Below are 22,895 nucleotides of genomic sequence, written 5' to 3'. Positions count from 1 at the left end.
ACATGACTACAGTTTGTTCTATATGGTGACAGCAGGACGAAAATTCCTCTGTCTACAAATTATGTTCTTGTGTATTTGCGTGTTATAGTCAAATATAAAGTGGGGTTTCAAACTAAAGTACACTAGCAATTTTTAATTTTTCTGTTTTATTAGGGTTTTTATCAACACACATTTTAAATGAAAAATTCAACTGAAAAATTAACATGAATATATATATATATATATATATATAAAACCTGATGATCATGTTTTCCAGCAAGATAAATATATGTCCACACCAATGCACAATGACATTCTGTTTATTATAAGCACACACTGCAATTATAACATCTGCCACTTTAAATGCTCAAGTTCTTTAAAGCAGGAAGGATTCTGATTGGCTGTCAGTGTTTTTATCGTTTATCAGCTGGAAAAAAAATTGTGATTCCAATTATGTCATACCTCTGTCGTTATTAAGTTGGCTTGAAAAAGCCAACATATTGTTATTCTATTTTCTTCTGAGACAAACATTTCTGACTGCTACTCCTCCTAGAGCTTTAACTCTACAAACTTCAAACTCAGGTCAGACCTTCAGACTGTTCTGACTCGAGTTGCTATATCTTTTCTAAATGATCCGACTTACGGTTTTCCTAAAAATGACTATTAAAGCTCGGAAAAATCCCATTGACTTTCATTGACGGAATGTTCAAATGAGCCAAGACTTTCAAATTCCAACTGTCAAAATTCAAATTTAAACTACGGAAGCCCATTAGACTCAAAAACTCAATTAGACTCAAGTGCCATTCTATGTACTATTTCTAATCCATTGAAACTCATTAAACTCTATCTATCTATCTATCTATCTATCTATCTATCTATCTATCTATCTATCTATCTATCTATCTATCTATCTATCTAACTAAATCTATCTATCTATCTATCTATCTATCATATATAGAATACCCTAGCAACCGTATAGCAACACCCTAACAACCACCCCGAGTACCCTAGCAACCACATTGCAACACCCTAGCAACCATCCTAAGTACCTTAGCAACCGCATAGTAAAATCCTAGAAACCACCTTGAGTACCCTGACTCTATCTATCTATCTATCTACTAAACTAAAACTTAAACTTTCAAACTGAAAACTTTTAGAACTTCTTCAAACTTTCTGGACCGGCTTTTTCAAGCCAACTTAAAGTTTGTCTTGACGAACTTTTTAATCTAGTTGTTATAGTTGTGGTGTGGACTTCCTTATTCTCATAGAATTAGAATGAATCTTAAAACTTTATAGTTGTTTTTATCTTGTGAACAGGATTTTAAACATGGTCACAAATTTACCTACCTAGTGGCCTAGAAATTGTGCAGTGTTAGATGTGATAATTTTTTGTTTTCTAATTTTTTTACAAAATTATAAAACTGTGATTTTATATGTTTAAATTAGATTTTGAATCTCGGATTTGAATAGGAAATCAGACTTTTAAACATCACTGTGTTTGAAATAATGCAAATGAGAAATTAAAGTGAAACTAGAGGCATTGTGCTTGTAAGCATTGACTCACGACTAGTCAACATCTTTTCCGGGTTACAAGTTGAATAGAACCCCGAACTTCAAATTTTACATCCAGAGTGAGCATACTTGCACACACAACCCTCTTAGATGTCTCAGTACTGTATGTAATAACTTTTTTCCTCAAACACAAACACACACACACACACACACACACACACACACACACACACACACACAGTCTGTCAGTCATCTATGGCCTTATCAGCATCCCATAAACCTGCAATTGTATAAGTGTTACGGTAACAGCGGCAGACCCATTCTGGCTCCCTCACCTTATCTGTGAGTTTTTGTTCAGCTGTGATATTCACTTCTGCAAAAGAGATCCATGTTGCCTACAGATGACTCGCTTTTGACCAGAAATCTCCCTATAGGAAACGTTCTTTGCACGAGAGATACCATTAAAATCTCATTTCCTCCCACAATGCTTTGCTGTGAATGAGAGTGGGGGCCACACCTCTGTAGCTCTTTTGTTACGTGCTGCCTGGGCAGATCCCGGCCGTCTCTGACTGCTCCTCGCTCCTCCAGCCCTCAGAGAAAGCGATTTATCGCACCTCTCTGGTTTTTTAATTAGTTATCCTCAGCTGTAATCATTGATATTGTACTTCGGAATTGTTCCCTTTTAATTGAAAAAGCACTTTGATGGCATGCATTGGGATTTGGATCAATGCATTCAATTTTTTTTTTTCTTTTTTTTTTTTTCATCTCAGCAACTCTAAGACAGAAAACATATATTTTCTTATGTTTCTTAAGTCCAATTTATAAAGTATAGAGCTTTTTCAATTCCTTTAACCTGTTTGAATCATTATTTATTACTAGCATTGCTGCTTTATATTGCTTTTATGTAGTATTGGTGTTGGTTGACATTTTTTTGCGAGTTAGAGCTGATTAGTGGTGTTCTGGCACATTCTTCTATTGCATAATGCCCTTAAATGAGACTGTAAGAGGTTTCGTCAGCTGTTTTATTAAATAAATGTGTATTGCTGTCAGTAACCTTGTTTCCTTGTGTCCAGGCTTGCACTAACTTCAACGACAGCGGTGCATGTGTGACGCAATGCCCACAGCCCTTCGTCTACAACCCCACCACATTCCAGCTGGAGCACAACCCGCGGGCCAAATACACATATGGAGCCTTCTGCGTCAAAAAGTGCCCACGTAAGACAGAGAGAATGAATACAAACCTGTGTATGCTTACGAACACGGTTCAAGCTGGATCTTTCACTCACATAAATGGATATCAGGTGTCACGTCTAGGCGCGTTCACAAGCGGGCATGTAAGCATGTTTCAGATTGAATGCAAATGAGGCGAATCGGCTGCACCTGAGTCCTCGCGCTCCTCTGAGCCCCTGATGTGGTGCGGCCTACACGTAAAGCCCCAGGAGTGAGCCTGTCTGCTAAATCTCACTCAGATTCTTGACCTCTGTTTTCCCTATTGAATTGAGGGAGGGTAAGAAAGAAAGAAAGAAAGAAAGGGGGCCTTCAACCAGGGATCTGTGGCAGTTCTGCAGGGGGTCCACCAACTATTGTTTGATCTCAAAATAATTATTGTGAAAATATTAAAATATGCGTTAAAACGACATTAAGTTAACTCCCATGTTCTGTTGAGAATTACTTTATTTTTATTTCAGACACAATAATATATGTGTAAAAATTAAACTAAATTTATTTTCCCTTCACATTCATGCGTTTTTCAGAAATGTGATTGGGATGAATTTTTATTATTGTTTTTCTTTTTGACTCCAGCAAAAGCAATATATATATATGTAAGAAATCAGAAATAAAATAGAAAAATGAACAGTGTGGACACTAATTAGAGAACTGTAGCATCTATGCATATAATTTTGCATTTTAAAACTGGCATCCATATACTACATATACTACCATTCAAATGTTTGGACTCAGTAAGATTTTGTTGATCAGAAATGACAGTTAATTGATTAAATTGACAAAAAGTGATAGTAAAGACATTAATAATGTTACAAAATATCTCCAAAATATTCCAAATAAAACTTTCTATTAATCAAAGAATCCTGAAAAAAAAAATGTATCTTGGTTTTAAATATATTAAGCAGCACAGATGATTTCAACATTAATAATAATATGAAATGTTTCTTGAGCAGAAAATCTGATGTCTAGAGTAATGATGCTGAAAATTCAGCTCTGTCATCACAGGAATTAATTACATTTTAAAATATATTAAAATACAAAACAGTTATTTTTAATAGTAATATTATTTCACAATATTACTGTTTTTACTGTATTTTTTGATCAAATAAATACAGCCTGGTGAAGCTAAGAGACTTAAAAAACATTTAAAAAAATCTTACTGACCCCAAACAACCTTATGTAGAGTTAGGAAATTTTATTTTTAACAAACCTGATACTTCAATCTTCAGTATGATTTTGATGGGTCTCTGAAGAGAAATCAAGTGTAGCATTAGTTCTGGCAGGTCACGTTAGGCAAGCTCACATCAGCTGACTCTCAGCTGACCCACTTCTACCTATAGGCATACAACGCCTATCATAGCATACCTGTAGGAGCTATTTACCCTCCTCCATCCCCAGCTCCTCCTCTCATGCAGTCAGGACTCGGCCTCTGATATACCTCTTTGAGTCAGACTAATTTTTCTTGAATAATGTTGTTACATTAAATCATTGTCATTAGAACATTAATGATATCTGCATATGTTGGTTCTGTTCTGTTTACTCTAAGGGGGTCATTGCTGCATGAATGGGCAGGGAGTTTTTACCCAGAATAGAACCATACCGCCAATCCATCATATTTGACGATAGTGATCCTGACAGAATTTCCACATTTATAAATAACCTGATAATATCAGGGAATTTTCAGACTTGGTTAAGTCATGGAAATGAACAAAATCCTAAAATATTTAATTGGCTAAGGGTAGAAATATCTCTTTTTGATTGCAATCTCTATAAGTCAAGGAAAAATCATGGAAATTCATTGGTCAAAAAATGTAGGAATCCCACCTGAGACCCCAAACAGAACATAAACTTAATTTCAACCATGTTTCAAATGTTTTATTGTCCAACTCATATTTAAATGAATTAAGTAAAAACTAAAATGTGATGTACAAGTACAAACCCAATTCCAAAAAAGTTGGGACACTGTACAAATTGTGAATAAAAAATTAATGCAATAATTTACAAATCTCATTAACTTATATTTTATTCACAATAGAATATAGATAACATATCAAATGTTGAAAGTGAGACATGTGCAAATGCAAATGTTGGCTCATTTTGGATTTCATGAGAGCTTCACATTCCAAAAAAGTTGGGACAGGTAGCAATAAGAGGCCGGAAAAGTTAAATGTACATATAAGGAACAGGTGGAGGACCAATTTGCAACTTATTAGGTCAATTGGCAACATGATTTGGTATAAAAAGAGCCTCTCAGAGTGGCAGTGTCTCTGAGAAGTCAAGAATGCTGCGGCGAAAAATAGTGGAGCAATATCAGAAAGGAGTTTCTCAGAGAAAAATTGCAAAGAGTTTGAAGTTATCATCATCTACAGTGCATAATATCATCCAAAGATTCAGAGAATCTGGAACAATCTCTGTGCATAAGGGTCAAGGCCGGAAAACCATACTGGATGCCCGTGATCTTCAGGCCCTTAGACGGCACTGCATCACATACAGGAATGCTACTGTAACGGAAATCACAACATGGGCTCAGGAATACTTCCAGAAAACATTGTCGGTGAACACAATCTACCGTGCCATTCGCCGTTGCCGGCTAAAACTCTATAGGTCAAAAAAGAAGCCATATCTAAACATGATCCAGAAGCGCAGGCGTTTTCTCTGGGCCAAGGCTCATTTTAAATGGACTGTGGCAATGTGGAAAACTGTTCTGTGGTCAGACGAATAAAAATTTGAAGTTCTTTTTGGAAAACTGGGACGCCATGTCATCCGGACTAAAGAGGACAAGGACAACCCAAGTTGTTATCAGCGCTCAGTTCAGAAGCCTGCATCTCTGATGGTATGGGGTTGCATGAGTGCGTGTGGCATGGGCAGCTTACACATCTGGAAAGGCACCATCAATACTGAAAGGTATATCCAAGTTCTAGAACAACATATGCTCCCATCCAGACGTCGTCTCTTTCAGGGAAGACCTTGCATTTTCCAACATGACAATGCCAGACCACATACTGCATCAATTATAACATCTTGGCTGCGTAGAAGGAGGATCCGGGTACTGAAATGGCCAGCCTGCAGTCCAGATCTTTCACCCATAGAAAACATTTGGTGCATCATAAAGAGGAAGATGCGACAAAGAAGACCTAAGACAGTTGAGCAACTAGAAGCCTGTATTAGACAAGAATGGGACAACATTCCTGTTCCTAAACTTGAGCAACTTGTCTCCTCAGTCCCCAGACGTTTGCAGACTGTTATAAAAAGAAGAGGGGATGCCACACAGTGGTAAACTTATACATTTTCTCAGTTTAAACATTTGATATGTCATCTATGTTGTATTCTGAATAAAGTATTGAAATTTGAAGCTTCCACATCATTGCATTCTGTTTTTATGCACAATCTGTACAGTGTCCCAATGTTTTTGGAATTGGGTTTGTACATTTTAATGTTTTAATGGCTTTGCAATGTCAGCATCATAACAAAGTATTATACATATAGTACTATATGCATGCATACAATGCAACACTCAGTTTTATACAATATAAAACAGAGCTGACTGTGAATAGAATAGTTTCTTATGAACTGGCCTGACTTCTTTGAAGAGGAGAGAACGGGGAAAGAGAAAGCAGCATCAAATAATGAAACAGAGTTGTGATAACAGTGATGATAGGTGAGCACGAGTGCCATTATTCCCCCTTGCTGGGCTGCCACAGCTGCAGAATGAAGGGTTTGCCCACTGACAGACGCCCACTCCAGTGCTCAGTCCACGATGAATGTTATCGTGCAGTACTCAGAGAACCGTCCCATAACCCTAACTGCCTTCTGCATTTACACAAGGCCACTTCATTCAATGGTACAGCTCTGAAATCCTCAGTTTGGTTGTGTTTCACTAATCTGTCGAGTGAGGGTTGTGTTTTTTACCCAGGGTTAAGGCCTGTACACACCGGGACGAATATCGTACGCGATTATCGCCAACGTTTAACGCCTCGAGACTAAACAAACGGCGCTAATGTGAGTGTGCACACCGACGCGAAAAACGCGAGGCGTAAAAGGATCATTTTGAAAAAAACGCCTCAGGTTTGTTTTTTTGGTTTGACGCGCCGCGTTAAAAACTGGCCGACCAATGAGAGTGGCGCTTTTGTTTACGTGCCTGGAGCTGCTAAAGTTACAGTAAAACACGACTTGGTGGCGCTCAAGCACAAAACGGTCTTGCTGAGCACACACTGATACCAAGACGACGAATATATATATATATATATATATATATATATATATATATATATATATATATATATATATATATATATGTGCCATTTTATATCTGCATTTTTATCTTCTTTAACTTTATTAATATCATAAATATGTTTATTTGCAATACCGTTAAGCACAAGTGCCACATACTGTCAGGGAATTAAATTGCATGTTCACTCTGCGCATCGCCAGTGAAAATCACTTGGGTATGAACACAAAATAACGTCTCGAAAAACGCTGGCGATAAACGCGTGCGATATTTGTCCTGGTGTGTACAGGCCTTTATTCGTTCTTTTGGTGTCACGTCAAATGTAATGCCACAGTAAGACTCTGAGATTCACGTTACATGTAAGAGGTGAAGAGAGACGTCTGCACTTGAGAGCTCCATCTTCTTTTATCTGGCCCTCTGTGAGCCCTCTCTCCTCTCTGGTGATGGATGTCACGTTGCACAGTCACTGCCGGAAATAGGCTCTTTCTACACACACATGCCACAGTCCCCGCTGTATTTGTGCAGATGTGTTAATGTTTTTTGTCTGAGAATGGATATTTCTTCTCTGCCATTACAAAATGTCAATGGCCTTTTTCACAGAGATTGCTTAGAGTTTGTTCAGGGGCATGCTGCCGTCTGACAGTTTGTTCTGCCTCTGTGTGTGGCGTGACAGATAACTTTGTGGTGGACCACAGCTCCTGTGTCAGAGCCTGTCCCAGCAACAAGATGGAGGTGGAGGAGAACAGGATCAAGATGTGCATCCCCTGCACTGATATCTGCCCTAAAGGTGATCACACACTTCTTTAAAGGGATAGTTCACCCAAAAATGAAAATTCACCCACAAGTAGTTCCAAACCTGTATGAATGTCTTTGTTCTGTTGAACACAAAGGAAGATATTTGGAAGAATGTCAAATAAGGACAAAGAAATGTATACAGGTTTGGGACTACTTTACTGAGAGGGGGAGTAAATGATGACAGAAATTTCATTTTTGGGTGAACTATCCCTTTAATTCTCACAAAAATGCTATATTTACTATGATGATTGCCACAAAACCAAAATTTCAGTTGTCAGTGAAATTTCATAATCTGATACCAAAGCAAAAACTTCAATGCTATTGAATACGCTCCTTAATTTATAATAGTATTATTTTATTATTATTTATATGCTATATATTAATATTTTAATATATTAATATTTTTGTTTTAATAATTTTTCTAGTGTAGCTTAAAATTATTACTAGCTGAGGTTGACCTGGTTTGTTGCTGACCATCTAGAATTGTTTTGGCCTGTTTTTTTCCCCCATCAGCAACTAAATCTCCTTCAACCATTGAAAGATGCTTTCTGAATTATTCTGTCATTTTGTGCAATGCATTTTTTTTCATGACAGAGGTGGTAAACACACCTGCGTTGGTGAATAAATAACTATTAAATTAACAAATTTGTATCAATAGTGTGACAGTAGCTTCACTGTTATCAGGATAGTGCAGCCTTTCTAATAAACAAGCTACTGTTTATTGTGACAAAACACTGCATCACAGTACATGCATTGTGCACAGTGAAGCAATAAACTAAAAAATTAATTATTTAAAAAAATTAAATATTTGAAAAAGATATTGCTCTGTTAAATAATTTAACTTCTTTTGTTAGTAGCTTGTAGCATACTACTACTTTTTAGAGTAGCTTGACTTTAACTTGACGATTTCAAATAACGAGTACCTTGTAGTTTGGTAGCCTTGTAGTTATAGTTGGTAACAGTAATGTGCTAAGAATGGTATTTTGGTGGGAACCCAATTGCAAACCAATTTCTGAAAGTGTCAATTGACCGGACATTAACCATTCATTAATTATTCTTTCTCTCAAAGTTATCAAACATCACCTGAAATTTTTATTCTGTTTTATGTTATAGCATGTGATGGGATTGGCACTGCCAGCCTTCAGACAGCTCAAACCGTCGACTCCAGCAACATCGACAGATTCATCAACTGCACCAAGATCAACGGAAACCTGGTGTTCCTCATCACAGGCATTAAAGGGTGAGAGTGGCTCCTTCACGGCCTCTGTCGGCTCACTTCACAGCCATTGCACTCTGCTTTACAGCTGAATATCGGATATTGGATTGTCGGAAGCCATTTGACCTATGCTGCTGCTTTTTATCTGATAACATCAGCTTTAATGATGCAGGAGGGGATTCATGTGGAAGAAAAGCTCTAGAGAAACCATTCACATCATGGCTGTGTAAAAAAAAAAAACTACAGTGGTCAGTTTAATAGCTCACATAACAGTGCCGTTAACACACTTTGCGAGTTTGGACAGTCAAGCAAGCCCTACGAGACCTTCTACTGACTCTCAAGACGATTGCAGTTAATGTGATTTTATATGAGAAATGTGCTGCCCCCTCTTTATGTAAGTGCTGTGAAATATTTGATTGTCAGCTTGTCAAGAAGCCATTTGACCTCTGGTTGACCTGCTCCCTCCAGTGGCCTCTTTCTGATCCCACTGCGCCTGATTGGCCGGCCTTCTAACCCCTTATAGCTGACTCTGCTCTTAAAGAGCAATCCAGCCGCAGCATGCTGGGAAAACCCATGTGCACACATACGCACATCCTGATAGGCATGCAGATGACATCATCTCCACCACAAACTGTGATATGGAGTGCACGTATTTCTTACACGTATTCCCATGTGCACATTCTCACACATGCCGAGTCAGCAGGTGTTCTGGACACGTCCTCCCCGAAGATCTTCAGCTCAGTGGTGCTATTAAAACCTGCTGTACTGCTCAAAAGAACATTATAAGGCATGGAGACTTAAAAAAAGGTCTAGAAAATACTGGGATGGATGTGGTCAGCAGACACTGGTTAAATGCTTTTGTATTCATAATCTGCACTTCTGGACTCTCTAATAATATTTTGCGGGGTTTTTTTTACAAATGGGCTTCCCACGATTAGCTTTAGAGCTTGTTACACGATCAGCTTCATCTGGTAGCAAAATGCCAGGTTTTTCTTGATTTGTTAAAGAAATTATGTGGCTCTCAGTATGTTCTTAGCATGATGTGTATTTGCATCGATCTTTGTGTGTGTTACAGGGACATATACCACAACATAGAGCCCTTGGATCCAGAGAAACTCAATGTGTTCCGCACCGTTCGAGAAATCACTGGTAAGTCAAGTTAGTTTTATTTGGATTGGGCTTTTACATAATAATATAGCACATATTGTTTAATGCATCCTTGAAAAATGTATAGTGCCTTACAAACACAAAGCGAGCAAGCCAAAAATGACATAGAAGAAACCTGAAGAACCAGCACTCAATAGGGAGAGCCTATTCTTCTCTGGCAGGCACATATTTAAATAAATGTTATATGCTAATATTGACTGGCTACATCATGATTTTTTATTTATTTTGTGTTTATTTATTTATCTGGAAGTGACTTATTTGACCTCATTGTAACCAAAGCCTCTTTAGGACAAGTCATTTCACTTGGCATGCCTCTCGGGCATGCAAGTGCAGCTCCTATCTCTTTGAATGGGGAAACATCAAATTCTCCAAAGCTGTTCGCTAAGCTTTCGATTAAATTTCATATTTGAAATCACCAATGAAATCTGACAACAACTGTCACGTAAATGTTGTTTCTAAACGCTCAAATAATGACAAAAAAATGCATTTTTCAGGCTAGATCAAGCTAACGCGCATGCGCAGTCCTAAGCATGTGTCTCTGTAGGAAGTGCGCGTCTGACTGTTTCTATAGGAAAAAGCAACTTCTAACGGCAGCTTTGTTGTAACTTGGGTTGTCTGCACATTATAACCTCATCTTGTTCAATGCAACATGTTGGTCGCCAAGGTATTTATATAAATATTTACGTTTTATTTGAGTTTTTTTCATGTAATGCCTGTTAAATACATTAAAGTTTAATTTCTTTAAAAAAATGACTGAAATGTGTAAAGATAAATATTTCATTCAAATTAAAAATGAACAGTTTTACCCAATATTTATATATGTTTATGCTTATTAGAGTATGTGCTAACACAAGCACTGCTAACTCAAATTCTGTCAAGTTATATTTACTGCGCACCTTGCATGATGAGCATTATGTAACACATTAAGGCCCTGCTTACACCTGGTATTAAGATGCATTTTGATTGATCGGATCATAAGTAGATGAGAAAGACATTCCCGTTTACACCAGGTGGTTTAATCCGTCTCTTTTGTCCACTTTCAGCCACTTCTGTCCCCATATAGGGCAGCTATATAGGGGACAGAAGGGGATTTCTTCAATGGGAGGGTCTATATGCGGGTAAGTCTATGGGCTTTTTCAGACCTTTTAATCTAATGGACAAAATAAGCTCACACAATCTACGTATGAATGTGAAAGTAGACAACAGTAAATTACTCGTACAAAGAGCATCAGCTTTCGTTTCTACTCTGACAGCCACAAGACCACAACAAACAAAGTGAGTGTGTTAGAAATCAACAATGGTAAGAGAACATTGTGCTTAGTACATTTTTCTTCTTCAAATCAAACTTGGTTCTTCAGCCGACAAAGTTTAAATCCCATCTTGTTAGCATGCTTTCCATAATGTGTACGCATTAAGCCGGGCACACATTTAATGACTAGCTAAAACATTCTAAGACTGAGCTCAACACACAGCGATTGTTTCCTGCGACTGAAGCAGATTTATATACTCACACATGGAATTTGAACACCGACTCTTATCACAGACTGAACGCAACTGGCTCTGACTGGATCCGTTTGAGCGCAATCAGTCGCAAGTATCGATTTACATTCATAATCGACCTTACAATCATTAAGTGTGTCCCCAGCTTTAGTTAGTAGGTGGAGAGTGTTTACCTTAGAAGGTAACAGACAGAAGACTTCCTACATTTTGGAACACTCCTTAACTCATGCTTCCATAAAGAAGGGCCTGTAAAATAAAAATAGCTGATTCACATGCCCAGATTTACATAATCCACCTGTTTTATTGAAGAGTTACATCAAAAACACATGGAGCAAAGCAAAGAGGAAGATCTAATGCGTTTGTGCATTTGTAGACGTGTTAGTGGGATGTGTGTAAATGTGTGTGTTTGTACGAGTGTCCGTTTCTCTGTATCTCAGCGGGGAGGCCCTATATATGATGAATACATGATGAGGGAGATTTCTCCAACTGAAGAGAGCTTCCCATAGGAGAGCAGGACTCTTGGCTCATAAGAAACATGAAAGCAGTTGAAAACACTTCTCTCTCTCTCTTCCTTTCACTCTTTATCTCTCTCGCTCTCTCTTGCTGTGGTGACAGCAAAGAGGGCTTTCCAAGTCAGTGAGGCATGCATGTCAGGCTGTCACATCTATATGCAGGTGGCCACAGTTTCTGACAGAGCAACGTCTTCACTGGAAGGTGTTATTTCTGCTCTGTGACCCCCAGCTTGAAGACTTTGACAGATCCAGAGGCTCCTACTCTATGTATTTCTTTACAGTGGGTTTTTAAATTGAATGTGTTTACTTTCTCCGTTTGACTAAATTCAGTGTACATTTTGGATCGAAGATCGCCAACAGGCTTGAAGAAGGTTGTCTAGCTGTGAGAATTTGCAGCTGAAATGAAAGACCCTTCAGATTGATGTTATTTCATTTTTGTATGGGTGCATGATCAGTATGACTCCCAGTAAACCCCAAACAACCCTGACTTACATTAAACGATCATTTCACATCCTCAGATGGATGATTCGTCACTAGTATTTGAAGATTTGAGGAAATGCCTGTGGCTCTTGCCGGCACTGCCTTCGGCTCAAGCCCTGTGTGAATCATCTCTCAAAAGAGATGGACAGAAGAGGCTGACCTGAGGGGGTTAGCACTGGGACATACAGCTGAAAAACTATCAATATTTTCTAATAGAAAAAAAATAAATATTTTGCAGCCTTTTGATGATGATGTCTCATATTTCTCCAAATTTATTTATTGCATTTTCTCAGCCAGAAACATATAATACAAATCTAGTTTAAAATATAGTTTTCCACACTATTTTTTTGTTAAATGATTATTTGAAAGATGTTTAATATTTTTAATAATTAGATAAATTATTAAAAATATAATGTTGAACAGCATTTATTTGAATTAGAAAAAAAATGTAATGTTATAAATGTCTTAAATAAAAATGTCTGAATAAATGTCTGAATAAAAGCATACATTTCTTTAAAAAAATATATTGCTGACTCCAAACTTTTGAACAGTATTGTACTTTATATGCACTGATATAACAATACTGTATACAGTAAACTGCATACAATACGGTATGTGCATAAACATTTCTGAGGTATGACCTAGATCCTAGCCTTAGGAACATGTTGGTGCACATCTATAAACCCTCTGGTGTCGTCAGCTATGTTTTGTGTTACTCAGACTCATTTGCAGCAGTTCCCTTTGTGATTCTTGTGTGTAATTCATTTGTGGGGCAGCATTACTCTCCTGATGTTAGTCTGGAGCCGACAGGTGTTCGCTGGGACCTCGTTAGCACTATTATCATGATGAAGTCTCGCCTCCACACGTAAAATAAACAGATTACAACAGAGACAGGCAAGCGGCCCACTCTCAAGGCACTGCACACACACTCTCTTAGACTTCCCATCGCACAGTTTTGTCATTAAGGCAATTAGTGTCAGCAGACACCACGCTAACGACACCTCACTGAGGCACTTCCTCTAATCTGCTTCCACAACCTTTGACGAAATAACTCAGGCAGCGGAAAATGCAAATGCTGAAGCGTTTAACCCCATTTCAGCTCTGAAGCTATCCATTTCTAAGAGTGAAAATCGTGCCATTTTAGGCTCACTTTTTGCAGGTTTTGCATTAATAAACAGTCTGGCTATCAACAATGTGAATAGAGCTTATCTGATGTCAGAATATATCAAATTTAGATGACTTATGATTTATTGATGGCATTTCTCTCTCCAGAAAACCATCACTGGAGGCAAATGTCTTAATCAAATGGCTGCATTAATATTTACTGTAGTCTTTTCCGGTAGACATGCTAATGAGTGTGGAATCCAAACTTTTGTATCCAAAATTTTAATGAACCACAACTAAGCAGACCAGGAATGATAACTACAAGTTTTGGCCTAGAGATATGACCATAAACTCTCAGCAGGAATAATATTTATATTAGTTTCTTAACATAAGACTGCTATTGCTCAAGCATGTCCCTCTGAAAGTTATGAATTAGTTTGAAGGCAATCAAATATCAGTTAATCCTGGAAATATGCACCATCCAAGCTTTGCATTGTTAAAGTAATTTGAGTAATTTATGTTCTCCTTGTCCTTTAATAAGAAAGTCCTCTTTTTTTCTTTCTCTTGGCCTGTTTGTCTTTTCTTGGCGCATGCACAGGATTGTTTTCCCTTCAATAAATTATTAATTTGAATCCATTATTAAAATGTCTCCTTGATCTATAGCTATCAGCTCTTCAATCTGCATTAAATAAACGGAGATAGATGCAGGATATGAGAATAAAATATAGGCATTATAAAGTGGTAATATTTTTCAAATGACACAATTGTTTGCTCAGCACTGATCATCCACACTCATTACTGACTTTAATAAGCTACCACGAGGGAGCTTTTTTTTATCATGCCGCAATGAAAGTAATGCATTTCTCTTAATAACTGTAGGTGGCACCATGTCTACTATGTTGACTGATCATTTGGCTCACTGTATGTGTTATCTTATGTTTTCCAGGTTTTCTAAACATTCAGTCCTGGCCAGAAAACATGACTGATTTGAGTGTCTTCTCCAATCTGGCAACCATCGGAGGCAGGTCTCTCTACAGGTAAGATCCAGGGCTCACTCTTTGTTGCCAGCTCCAGAATAATCCCCCTCCTCATATTTCTTAAGGTCTGTTTCTGTCTTCAAGTGCATCTGGGAAACTCATACTTCCGAGTCAGGTGTTCGTTATTACACATTCAAGTCGGAAACATAACACAGAAGTAGCCTATACAAAACAAAAGAATTATATTGAGAGCAGTGAACCCAAATAACTATGTACACCTGAATTCAAAATGATGAAAATTATTCATTTCTATCACTTCTATCACTTGCATAAAGCAAACCGTGAAAGTCGAGTGAATAACTTTGTATTTGTTGTCTTTCCGCGGTTCTGTAATAAAACCTTAAAATTAATTGGAATACACCATGTGAAGTTAAAATAGCTTGCAAAAGCATTCATTATAATTCGCTACAGATTTGTGTTCCGCTTACAAAATGTAGAGCCTGTTTGATGTGTTGTGCCTTTATCGTCGATGTTAAAGAGGTGGTTAATGAATGTTTACTTAAAAGAGATGTTCAGTTTCTATTAATCATGGCATTTATTCATCAAATGATAATCTGCAGTATTATCATTTGATGAATATCTAGCCTGTAAGCCTGTTAAATTTAGAGCCGTTTAAACTGTAATTTTGACTACTTTTCTATTATCTCCTGATTTGCATCATTCTTTTAGTAAAACAGCGCAGACAGCATGTGCAAATGCGTAATTCATTCTTAGTGAATCCCCTCTTTCGTGTTTTCTAAAGAGGCTGAGGCTTTCTTGCCAAGAGTTCAAAGAGTACAAATGAAAAGCTCTATTCACACAGTGCAACACCCATTTGCTTAGAGTTAAAGAGTCAGGAGAGGCAGAAAGAGAGCGAGAGCACAGTTCCGCCAGCCTGTTTTAACATTTGTGGGTCATTTGTTGAAAGCTCTACCGCTGTAGTGATTACCGTTTGTCACATGATGTACTCTGTGTCTGACACTGGCTTTCTGCCTGAAACACATCGAGAGAAATGTAGAGAGAAAGAGAAACAGAAGAGAAGTCTCCGAGAGGCAGATCGGCGAGATGAGAGCGATGTCAGTGTGTAAGTGCACCTGCACGTTCTGCCGCAGCTCTCTGACTCTCCGCTGACGGCCGTCTCAAAGCCCCTTTGATGTGCTCTTCAGCACGCCTGCCTGTGATTAAAAACACTGTTGTGATTACGCCTCGGCATTAACCGATCTCATCACATCTGAAGTGGGAGATCCTCTGCGACGCTAGATGGGGGATGCAAGCTAAACACTTGCTTTAGACAGGCAACAGCATCTCTCATACTGACAAATCGCTCATGCCTTTTGTTCACGAAGCCATCATTTCAGCTTTCTTTGTGTCAGATCTCATTCTTTTGTTTCGTTCTTACTCATACGGATCTGATCAAGTCTCCAGGCTAAAAGCAGTCTGGTCTTCTTTGTTGTTTATAATTGTTTAAAATTGTGGCTGTTAATTTAATGTGTTAATTCAGTTTGATATACAAACTATATATAACTCTATAGTTTTAATGAACATTTTATATTGTATTATATTTATTTAGGTAATTATATTCATATATAAAGCTTTCAAATGTTTAATTAGTATTTTGTAATAATCTATTTTTATTTTGTAATGAAATTTTTAATACATTTCTGTGAGTTGTTTGTTTATTCACACACAAACAAACGGATGGATGGATGGATGGATGGATGGATGGATGGATGGATGATATAAAATAAGGCGATCTAAACATTATCTCGTGTAATATATGTTTCATTCATACTGGAAGACGGAGGGTGCTCTCTCGCAGAATGTCCAAAATGGTTTTGTAGAAGTAATTCAGCTATGTGTATTCGCTGTAGCAGCAGCTGAATAAAATGCAGAAATGTATTATTGACTGATGAAACGTGAAGACAATAAACATGATTGTGACAAGATATGGTTTATGTGTGTTTTCCAAGCAATCTCAAGGTATTTATTGACAATAAAGTATATGAATAATGCAGTGCTAATTGACAACCTTTTCAATGTTTTTGAAAGAAGTCTCTTATGCTCGCAAAGCCTGCATTTTTTAATAAAAAAAAAAAAATACAGTAAAAACAGTAATATTGTGAAATATTATTACAAATTAAAATAGCTGTTTTCTATGTCAATATACTTTAAAATGTATTTTAAATATGTTGGGTTTTCAGCATGATTACTCCAGTCTTCAGTGTCACATGATCCTTCAGAAATCATTTTAATAGACCCTTTTCAAATTTCCGGGTTTCTTAGAAGCGGAAGTCGTCATAGTTGGGTACAGTGGTGAATGAGAGAATACATTAAATATATTTTTGTAATTTGATGAAAAGGTAATATAATACTAAGTATAGTGTTATAAATGTACATACATTTAAAAAAAAAAAAAAAAAAAACTTTGCAGGATTTACGATATTGATGACCGTTAAAACGCATCATCACTGTCTGTGAAAAGGGTCTATATGCTGATTTGCTGCTCAAGAAACATTTCTGATTATTATCTGTGTTGAAAACAGTTGCTTAAAATTGTTGTGGAAACCATAATACATTTAATTTTTCTGGATTCTTTGATGCATAGAAAGTTCAATGAACAGCATTTATTTGCATTTACTTTCACTGTCACTTTTGATAAATTGAATGCATCCTTGATGAATAAAAGTATTAATTTCCCTCTTTTTTTATCTTACCACAAATGTTTGAATGGTATCATGGTTTCCACAAAAATATGAAGCAGCACAACTGTTTTTCAACATTTCAACATATTAAACAGAAATGTTTCTTGAGCAGTAAATTAGCATTTTAGAATGATTTCTGAAGGATCATGTGACACTGAAGACTGGAGTAATGATGCTGAAAATTCACAGAATAAATTACATTTTACAATATATTCACATAGAAAACAGTTATTTTAAGTTATATTTAATAATTTAAATTAATACTATTTCACAAAATTGTTTTTACTGCATTGATTACTGTTTTTATTGATTAAATAAATCCAGCCTTGGTGAGCAGAAGAGACATATTTCTATTGTACAATTACAATTGTAATGTTTACAATCTTGTGATAGGTGCTCTATTTTATTTTATTTTATTTTTTTTAAACATTGTATAAAATCCATGAGGACTTAATGCACAAGTGTTTGTAGTACAGAAAACCAATCATAAAATTGTCATACAATATAGGGAGAAAATAATAGATATTGGTTATTGTTCAGCAGTGTATTTGATTTCTTATAAAAAGAAAAGATGAGATAAAAAAAACTATCAATTAGAGAAAGGGCAGATAAAAAGTGGTGTTACACCCAATATTTCTGTCCCCCTTCTGAAATGATGGCTACACCTCATGGATGGATGGATGGATGGATGGATATATATCATTTATTTTTGTAGCTGAATTAACCCCTCTTTAAAGTGTTAACAGTAACCTTTTGTCCCCCTTGTGTTTTCTCTTGTTAGTGGCATCTCTCTTCTGGTGCTGAAGCAACAGTGGATTTCATCACTGCAGCTGCAGTCTCTTAACGAGATCAGTGCTGGAAACGTGTATGTCACCAACAACAGCCAACTTTGCTACTACAACACCGTCAACTGGACACGACTCTTCCGCACCAACACTCAGAAAGCCCTGATCCGCAACAACCGCAACCCTAAGGAGTGCAGTGAGTCCATCGCTCTGTTTTACTATTATTCCATTCGTTTTTAAGATAAATTAGTCATATCTGCAGCATCTAACCTGTGAGGAGAAGTCTTGAGGCTAGGATGGTTCTCAGTCTCCCAGCTGCTGTTTGTCCTGGTTCACCGGAACCACAGCCAGAGATCACGACGCCTCACGGAGAGCTCGCTGACTTAAATTCGGTCACTTTGGAAGGTGCTGGTGCGGCTCCCTCATACCTGTCGTTGTGGCTGGGTCAGCGCACCTCACTGCGCCTAGCGGGGGTCATGAGAGCCCCGGGTTCCTCCGCAGATGGAGGGGGTCAGGAGATGTCAGGCGATCAGAGTCTCACTCTGCAGTGAAATACGAGTACTGATGCAAGCCCCCTACTATGTGCTCCCTTTTTACCTTTCAAAATCACCCCAAGATCCAGAATAAAGACTTCTTTGAGGTTTATTTTTTTATTTTATAGAAGACTTGAAGATGTGTGGAACGAGGTTACTGTAAACCTGAAAAAAGACCCCAAATGCCTCAGGTTTGTGCATGGACCGCCAATCTAATTACCCATTCTCTGCAAATGTTAAGTCGCTCCATAGACGATCACAGAGAATTAATTGCAGGGAGACCCTGCAACAATTTCTGACATTTCAGATTATTTTTTTTTCTTCTGGGAGAAGCTATAATCACCACAGGGAATTTATCTTCACCTCTGTCTTTAAGAACTCTCTCTTTTCTATCTGCTGAGTGATGTTTATGACTATCTAAAAAGCTGTTTTCCCCCTTCTTTTCCAATGTGCAGGATGTTGTGATGCAACAGCAATCATTAATGTCTCGTGGCAACCGTAGCCTTTTGTTGGGCTTAGCGATCCCCCCGGCTCTTACCTATCTCCCTGGAAACCAACCAGCATTGCTTTTGACGTCAATACAACCCGAATTGTGTGTTTTCAACCAGGTTAAAACTTTGAAGTTGGCATCTTTTTGATCCATCTGCCTCAAATGTACAGCTGAAAGGGCTTCCAACTTCTATCTGCCGCTCCTTATGCTGTTGGATACCTGCGTTAAGCACCAAGTTGTTCCTTGAACTAGAACATGTTGTTCCCTGAGAAAGGCTAGGTTTTTGTATAGTTCTCTCTGGAGTACTTTTAAATGTTAATGCTCATTTATTCATCGATTTTTGCAAATAAATGTAATCACGTAAAAAATATCTCCTCCCTGGTGTTCAGCAGTGCTTACTGTAAATGAAATCCCTGTTTAGAGAAGTCCTCAAAGTAACACACTACATTGTTTTTTCTTACATATTACTATATATTAGCAGCATAACAATTTGAGTGTAAAGTTGAATTTAAAAATATACATGAATGTCAAAATTTCTTTTCTTTGAATTCACCACAATATCAAAATGGATGATATTTTTATGGAATCTTTCAGTGTTCTTTAATCAAAATGACTTCCCCTCACTCTTGCTAAGACATCTTTTCTCTTCTTTGATGACGTGTGACAACCTGTCACTCACATGAGATCACAGCAATAGCAAACCATAACGATTCAAACGATCCAATAAATTCCCCATGGACAAAATCAAGTCCTACTCTACATCTTTTCTCCTTCAAAAAGCCGTTCCACTCGGATATACATAACAATATGGAAGAAAAGACAATCGCAACTTCCGTTTCATGATTTGAGGCGTTCCAAAGGTGTTCAATGAAAGGAAGAACATGACTTTCTCTTCTCATTGTCACAAGTTTGCTCACATGTAACCCACATTTAGTTTACATCCATATTTTAACTGCGGTTTCAAAACGTTTGACCCTGCTGTGCACTCTTTGATGATGAAATTCTCATTATTAGTTTCAGAAGTTTGTCTGTTGAAGAGGACGTCTGTGAGACTTGCTGAAGTGGTGTCAGCAGTATTTTAAAACACTCTCCCAGCTGCTGCAAAATCCAGTGCCTCAGTGGGTGGGCGCCAGGACCATTCTGTCCTCATTTCAAATTGAAATGCCAGCAGTTCATATACAGCCAGCTTCTTACAGGCTTAATACATCCATGAACGGACAAGTAACACTTTTCACAGATGGCGTGTACATTGTGTTCAATCATGGTTTGACAAAGCATCTTTTCCCTCTATCGACTGGACGTTTCCCTGGGGTGGACTGACAGCATCATTCTGAGACAAATGTGCAATAGATTGAAATGCAGCTATGGACAGAAATTAATTTTTCATTGTGACGCCTTGGAACAAGTGACATTTTAAAAAAGTCAATTAGAGCGGTCACTTGCACAATTAACAGCATAATTTAAGCAAATATAAAATTCAGCATTTTTATTCTAAAAATATATCCGTATTATCATCTATTGCCATACATATAAAAATAAATATTAAATAAATATTTTAAAAGTATATATTAAAATTACTTAAATTACATACTGCCATTCAGAAGTTTGAAAGCGGTCATATTTTTATTGTTTTTGAAAGAAGTCTCTTATACTCATCAATGCTGCATTTATTTGATCAAAACAGTAATACTGTATTAGTATTGCAATTAAATATAGTATTACAATTAGTAATACAACTTTTTTATTATTATTATTTTAATATATTTTAAAATGTCATTTATTCCTTTAATGGCAAAGCTGAATTTTCAGAAGTCATTATTCCTGTCTTTAGTGGCACGTGATCCTTCAGAAATCTTTCTAATATGCTTATTTGGTGCTCAAAAACGGTTTTGTATTAGTATTAATGTTGAAAACGTGTGCTGGATTATAAATGAATAATATATATATAATTTATTTAAATAAGACTTTCAGTGGTGGGACAGTTGAGGGATGATAGGAAACTATGGGGAAGTTTGTTATTTACTGGCATAAATGCTCTTGTATTAATGATAAACATATCTTTTGCAGTTTTGGATCGTATGATATGTGACCCGCTGTGCTCTGATGCTGGCTGCTGGGGCCCGGGGCCCAACCAGTGCCTGTCCTGTCAGTTCTTTAGCAGGGGACGCACCTGTGTTGAATCCTGCAACCTGCATGAAGGGTAAGTTGTTAAATGCCACACTCCCACAGATATGTAATATTTATATGTTATATAGATATGTATATATAACTCCAAAACACTATATTTGTACAGGAGTATTACTATATGAATCTACAAATCTCAAGTATCACAGGTGTGCTCAAGCTATGTTGTTGGATTTTTTGCATACACTTCGCGCCAGTGTTTATTAATGTTCGCTTGTAGAAGATGCGTCTTCCAAAGGTTGAACAATAGCTAGTTCCGTTCTCCAGGGATTTCACAAAGATTTATGTCTCCATCCTCTAGACAAACAATAACAAAACAGCACCGCAGCACGTCACCTGGCTTTGGAGAGCAGGTTGCAATGATGAAACATAAGCTTGGTTGAGCTGGAAAACAAATAACTGTGTTTGGGTGAGCTAGATGAGCTGGGTACGTCTCCCAGGTGAATGTGATTTCACCAAGTACAACATGTTCCTGGATCAACATCTTTGTTAATCCCGGAACAAAATTCCAGTCAACCAATCAGATTTAAGGGACAAGTTTAGTTTATGTCAAGTTTAGGCTTACAACCAGGGTCAAGTGCTTCTATGTCAGTGTTATTCACCTATCATTTCCCTCTGATTTTAGGGAGATGTTATGGGTAGGGTTAGGCTTAGGGCTAAGGATAGGGTTAGGACTACATTTTCAAGCAAGAATATTGTTCCATGATCAACAAAATATGTTGATCCAGGAACATGTCTTATCCCGGTGACCACATCTCCTACCTCATATGAAGTTTACTTCAAATAAAGCAGTGTGTGAGCACCATGACAGAGTGAAGAACTGAGTAAAGCCTTGGTTCCCTTTCGTGGGAACTATCGACGCTGCGTGACAACGCATTGGGAACCTTCTGCGTGATGTCGTCACTGAAGCACTCATGTATCTAACCAATCGCGTAGCGAGACGTCAGAGACGGGTGACGTCACGGACCAGGAAACTATAAAGCACACCCGGATGCAGAGCACGCTAGCTTCTGTGTCTTCAGCAAGCACTCTATGTTATCGTGTGTCTTATTTGGTGTTGTTTGTCTTATTTCATATAAACAAGTCACGATATCTTTGTCTGAGGACAAGAGTATCTCACACCAATCCATATATATATATTTATAAAAAAGACACGTATTATGGCGAGAAATGGGAGTTGAGTAAGCCCGGGCAGCTCTCGAGGGAGCCGTCTGTGTGCACTATAAAAAAGAAACTCGCTCTCAGAATACTGTGTTCCAGTGTTCCCCGCGGATCGCGAAAAAGAAGCCATTCGTGGGGTTCACAAATGGATCTGACAGAGGGGTTAGAGAGGGGTTAGAGACGGGCGCTGCCCTTTCTCTGCCCTTACCTGCCAGATTCAGTGCCGTCTTCCAGGTGGAAGCACGCTCTGCGGTTTCTTCCCTGGGTTGAGGCACTGGTATTTCACATGCCCAGCTCTGAGGAG

At 37.7% G+C, this 22,895-nt stretch overlaps 1 protein-coding gene across 2 annotated transcripts in view; it reads left to right on the top strand.

The window, feature by feature from the left end:
- erbb4b (erb-b2 receptor tyrosine kinase 4b) overlaps positions 1-22,895 on the top strand; it is a 373,945-nt gene that overhangs the window by 262,837 nt on the left and 88,213 nt on the right. For both annotated transcript variants that reach the window (XM_048194319.1, XM_048194320.1), the window contains exons 7-13: positions 2,565-2,706; positions 7,620-7,733; positions 8,855-8,981; positions 10,033-10,106; positions 14,667-14,757; positions 18,220-18,419; positions 21,314-21,446. In XM_048194319.1, coding sequence (XP_048050276.1) covers positions 2,565-2,706; positions 7,620-7,733; positions 8,855-8,981; positions 10,033-10,106; positions 14,667-14,757; positions 18,220-18,419; positions 21,314-21,446 — 881 coding nt within the window. The remainder of the gene's footprint in view (positions 1-2,564; positions 2,707-7,619; positions 7,734-8,854; positions 8,982-10,032; positions 10,107-14,666; positions 14,758-18,219; positions 18,420-21,313; positions 21,447-22,895) is intronic.

The sequence above is a fragment of the Megalobrama amblycephala genome, linkage group LG6 (assembly GCF_018812025.1).
Source record: "Megalobrama amblycephala isolate DHTTF-2021 linkage group LG6, ASM1881202v1, whole genome shotgun sequence".
NCBI lineage: Eukaryota > Metazoa > Chordata > Actinopteri > Cypriniformes > Xenocyprididae > Megalobrama > Megalobrama amblycephala.
The sequence above is the reverse complement of the archived record's forward strand: the minus strand, read 5'-3'. Positions and strand labels throughout refer to the sequence as shown.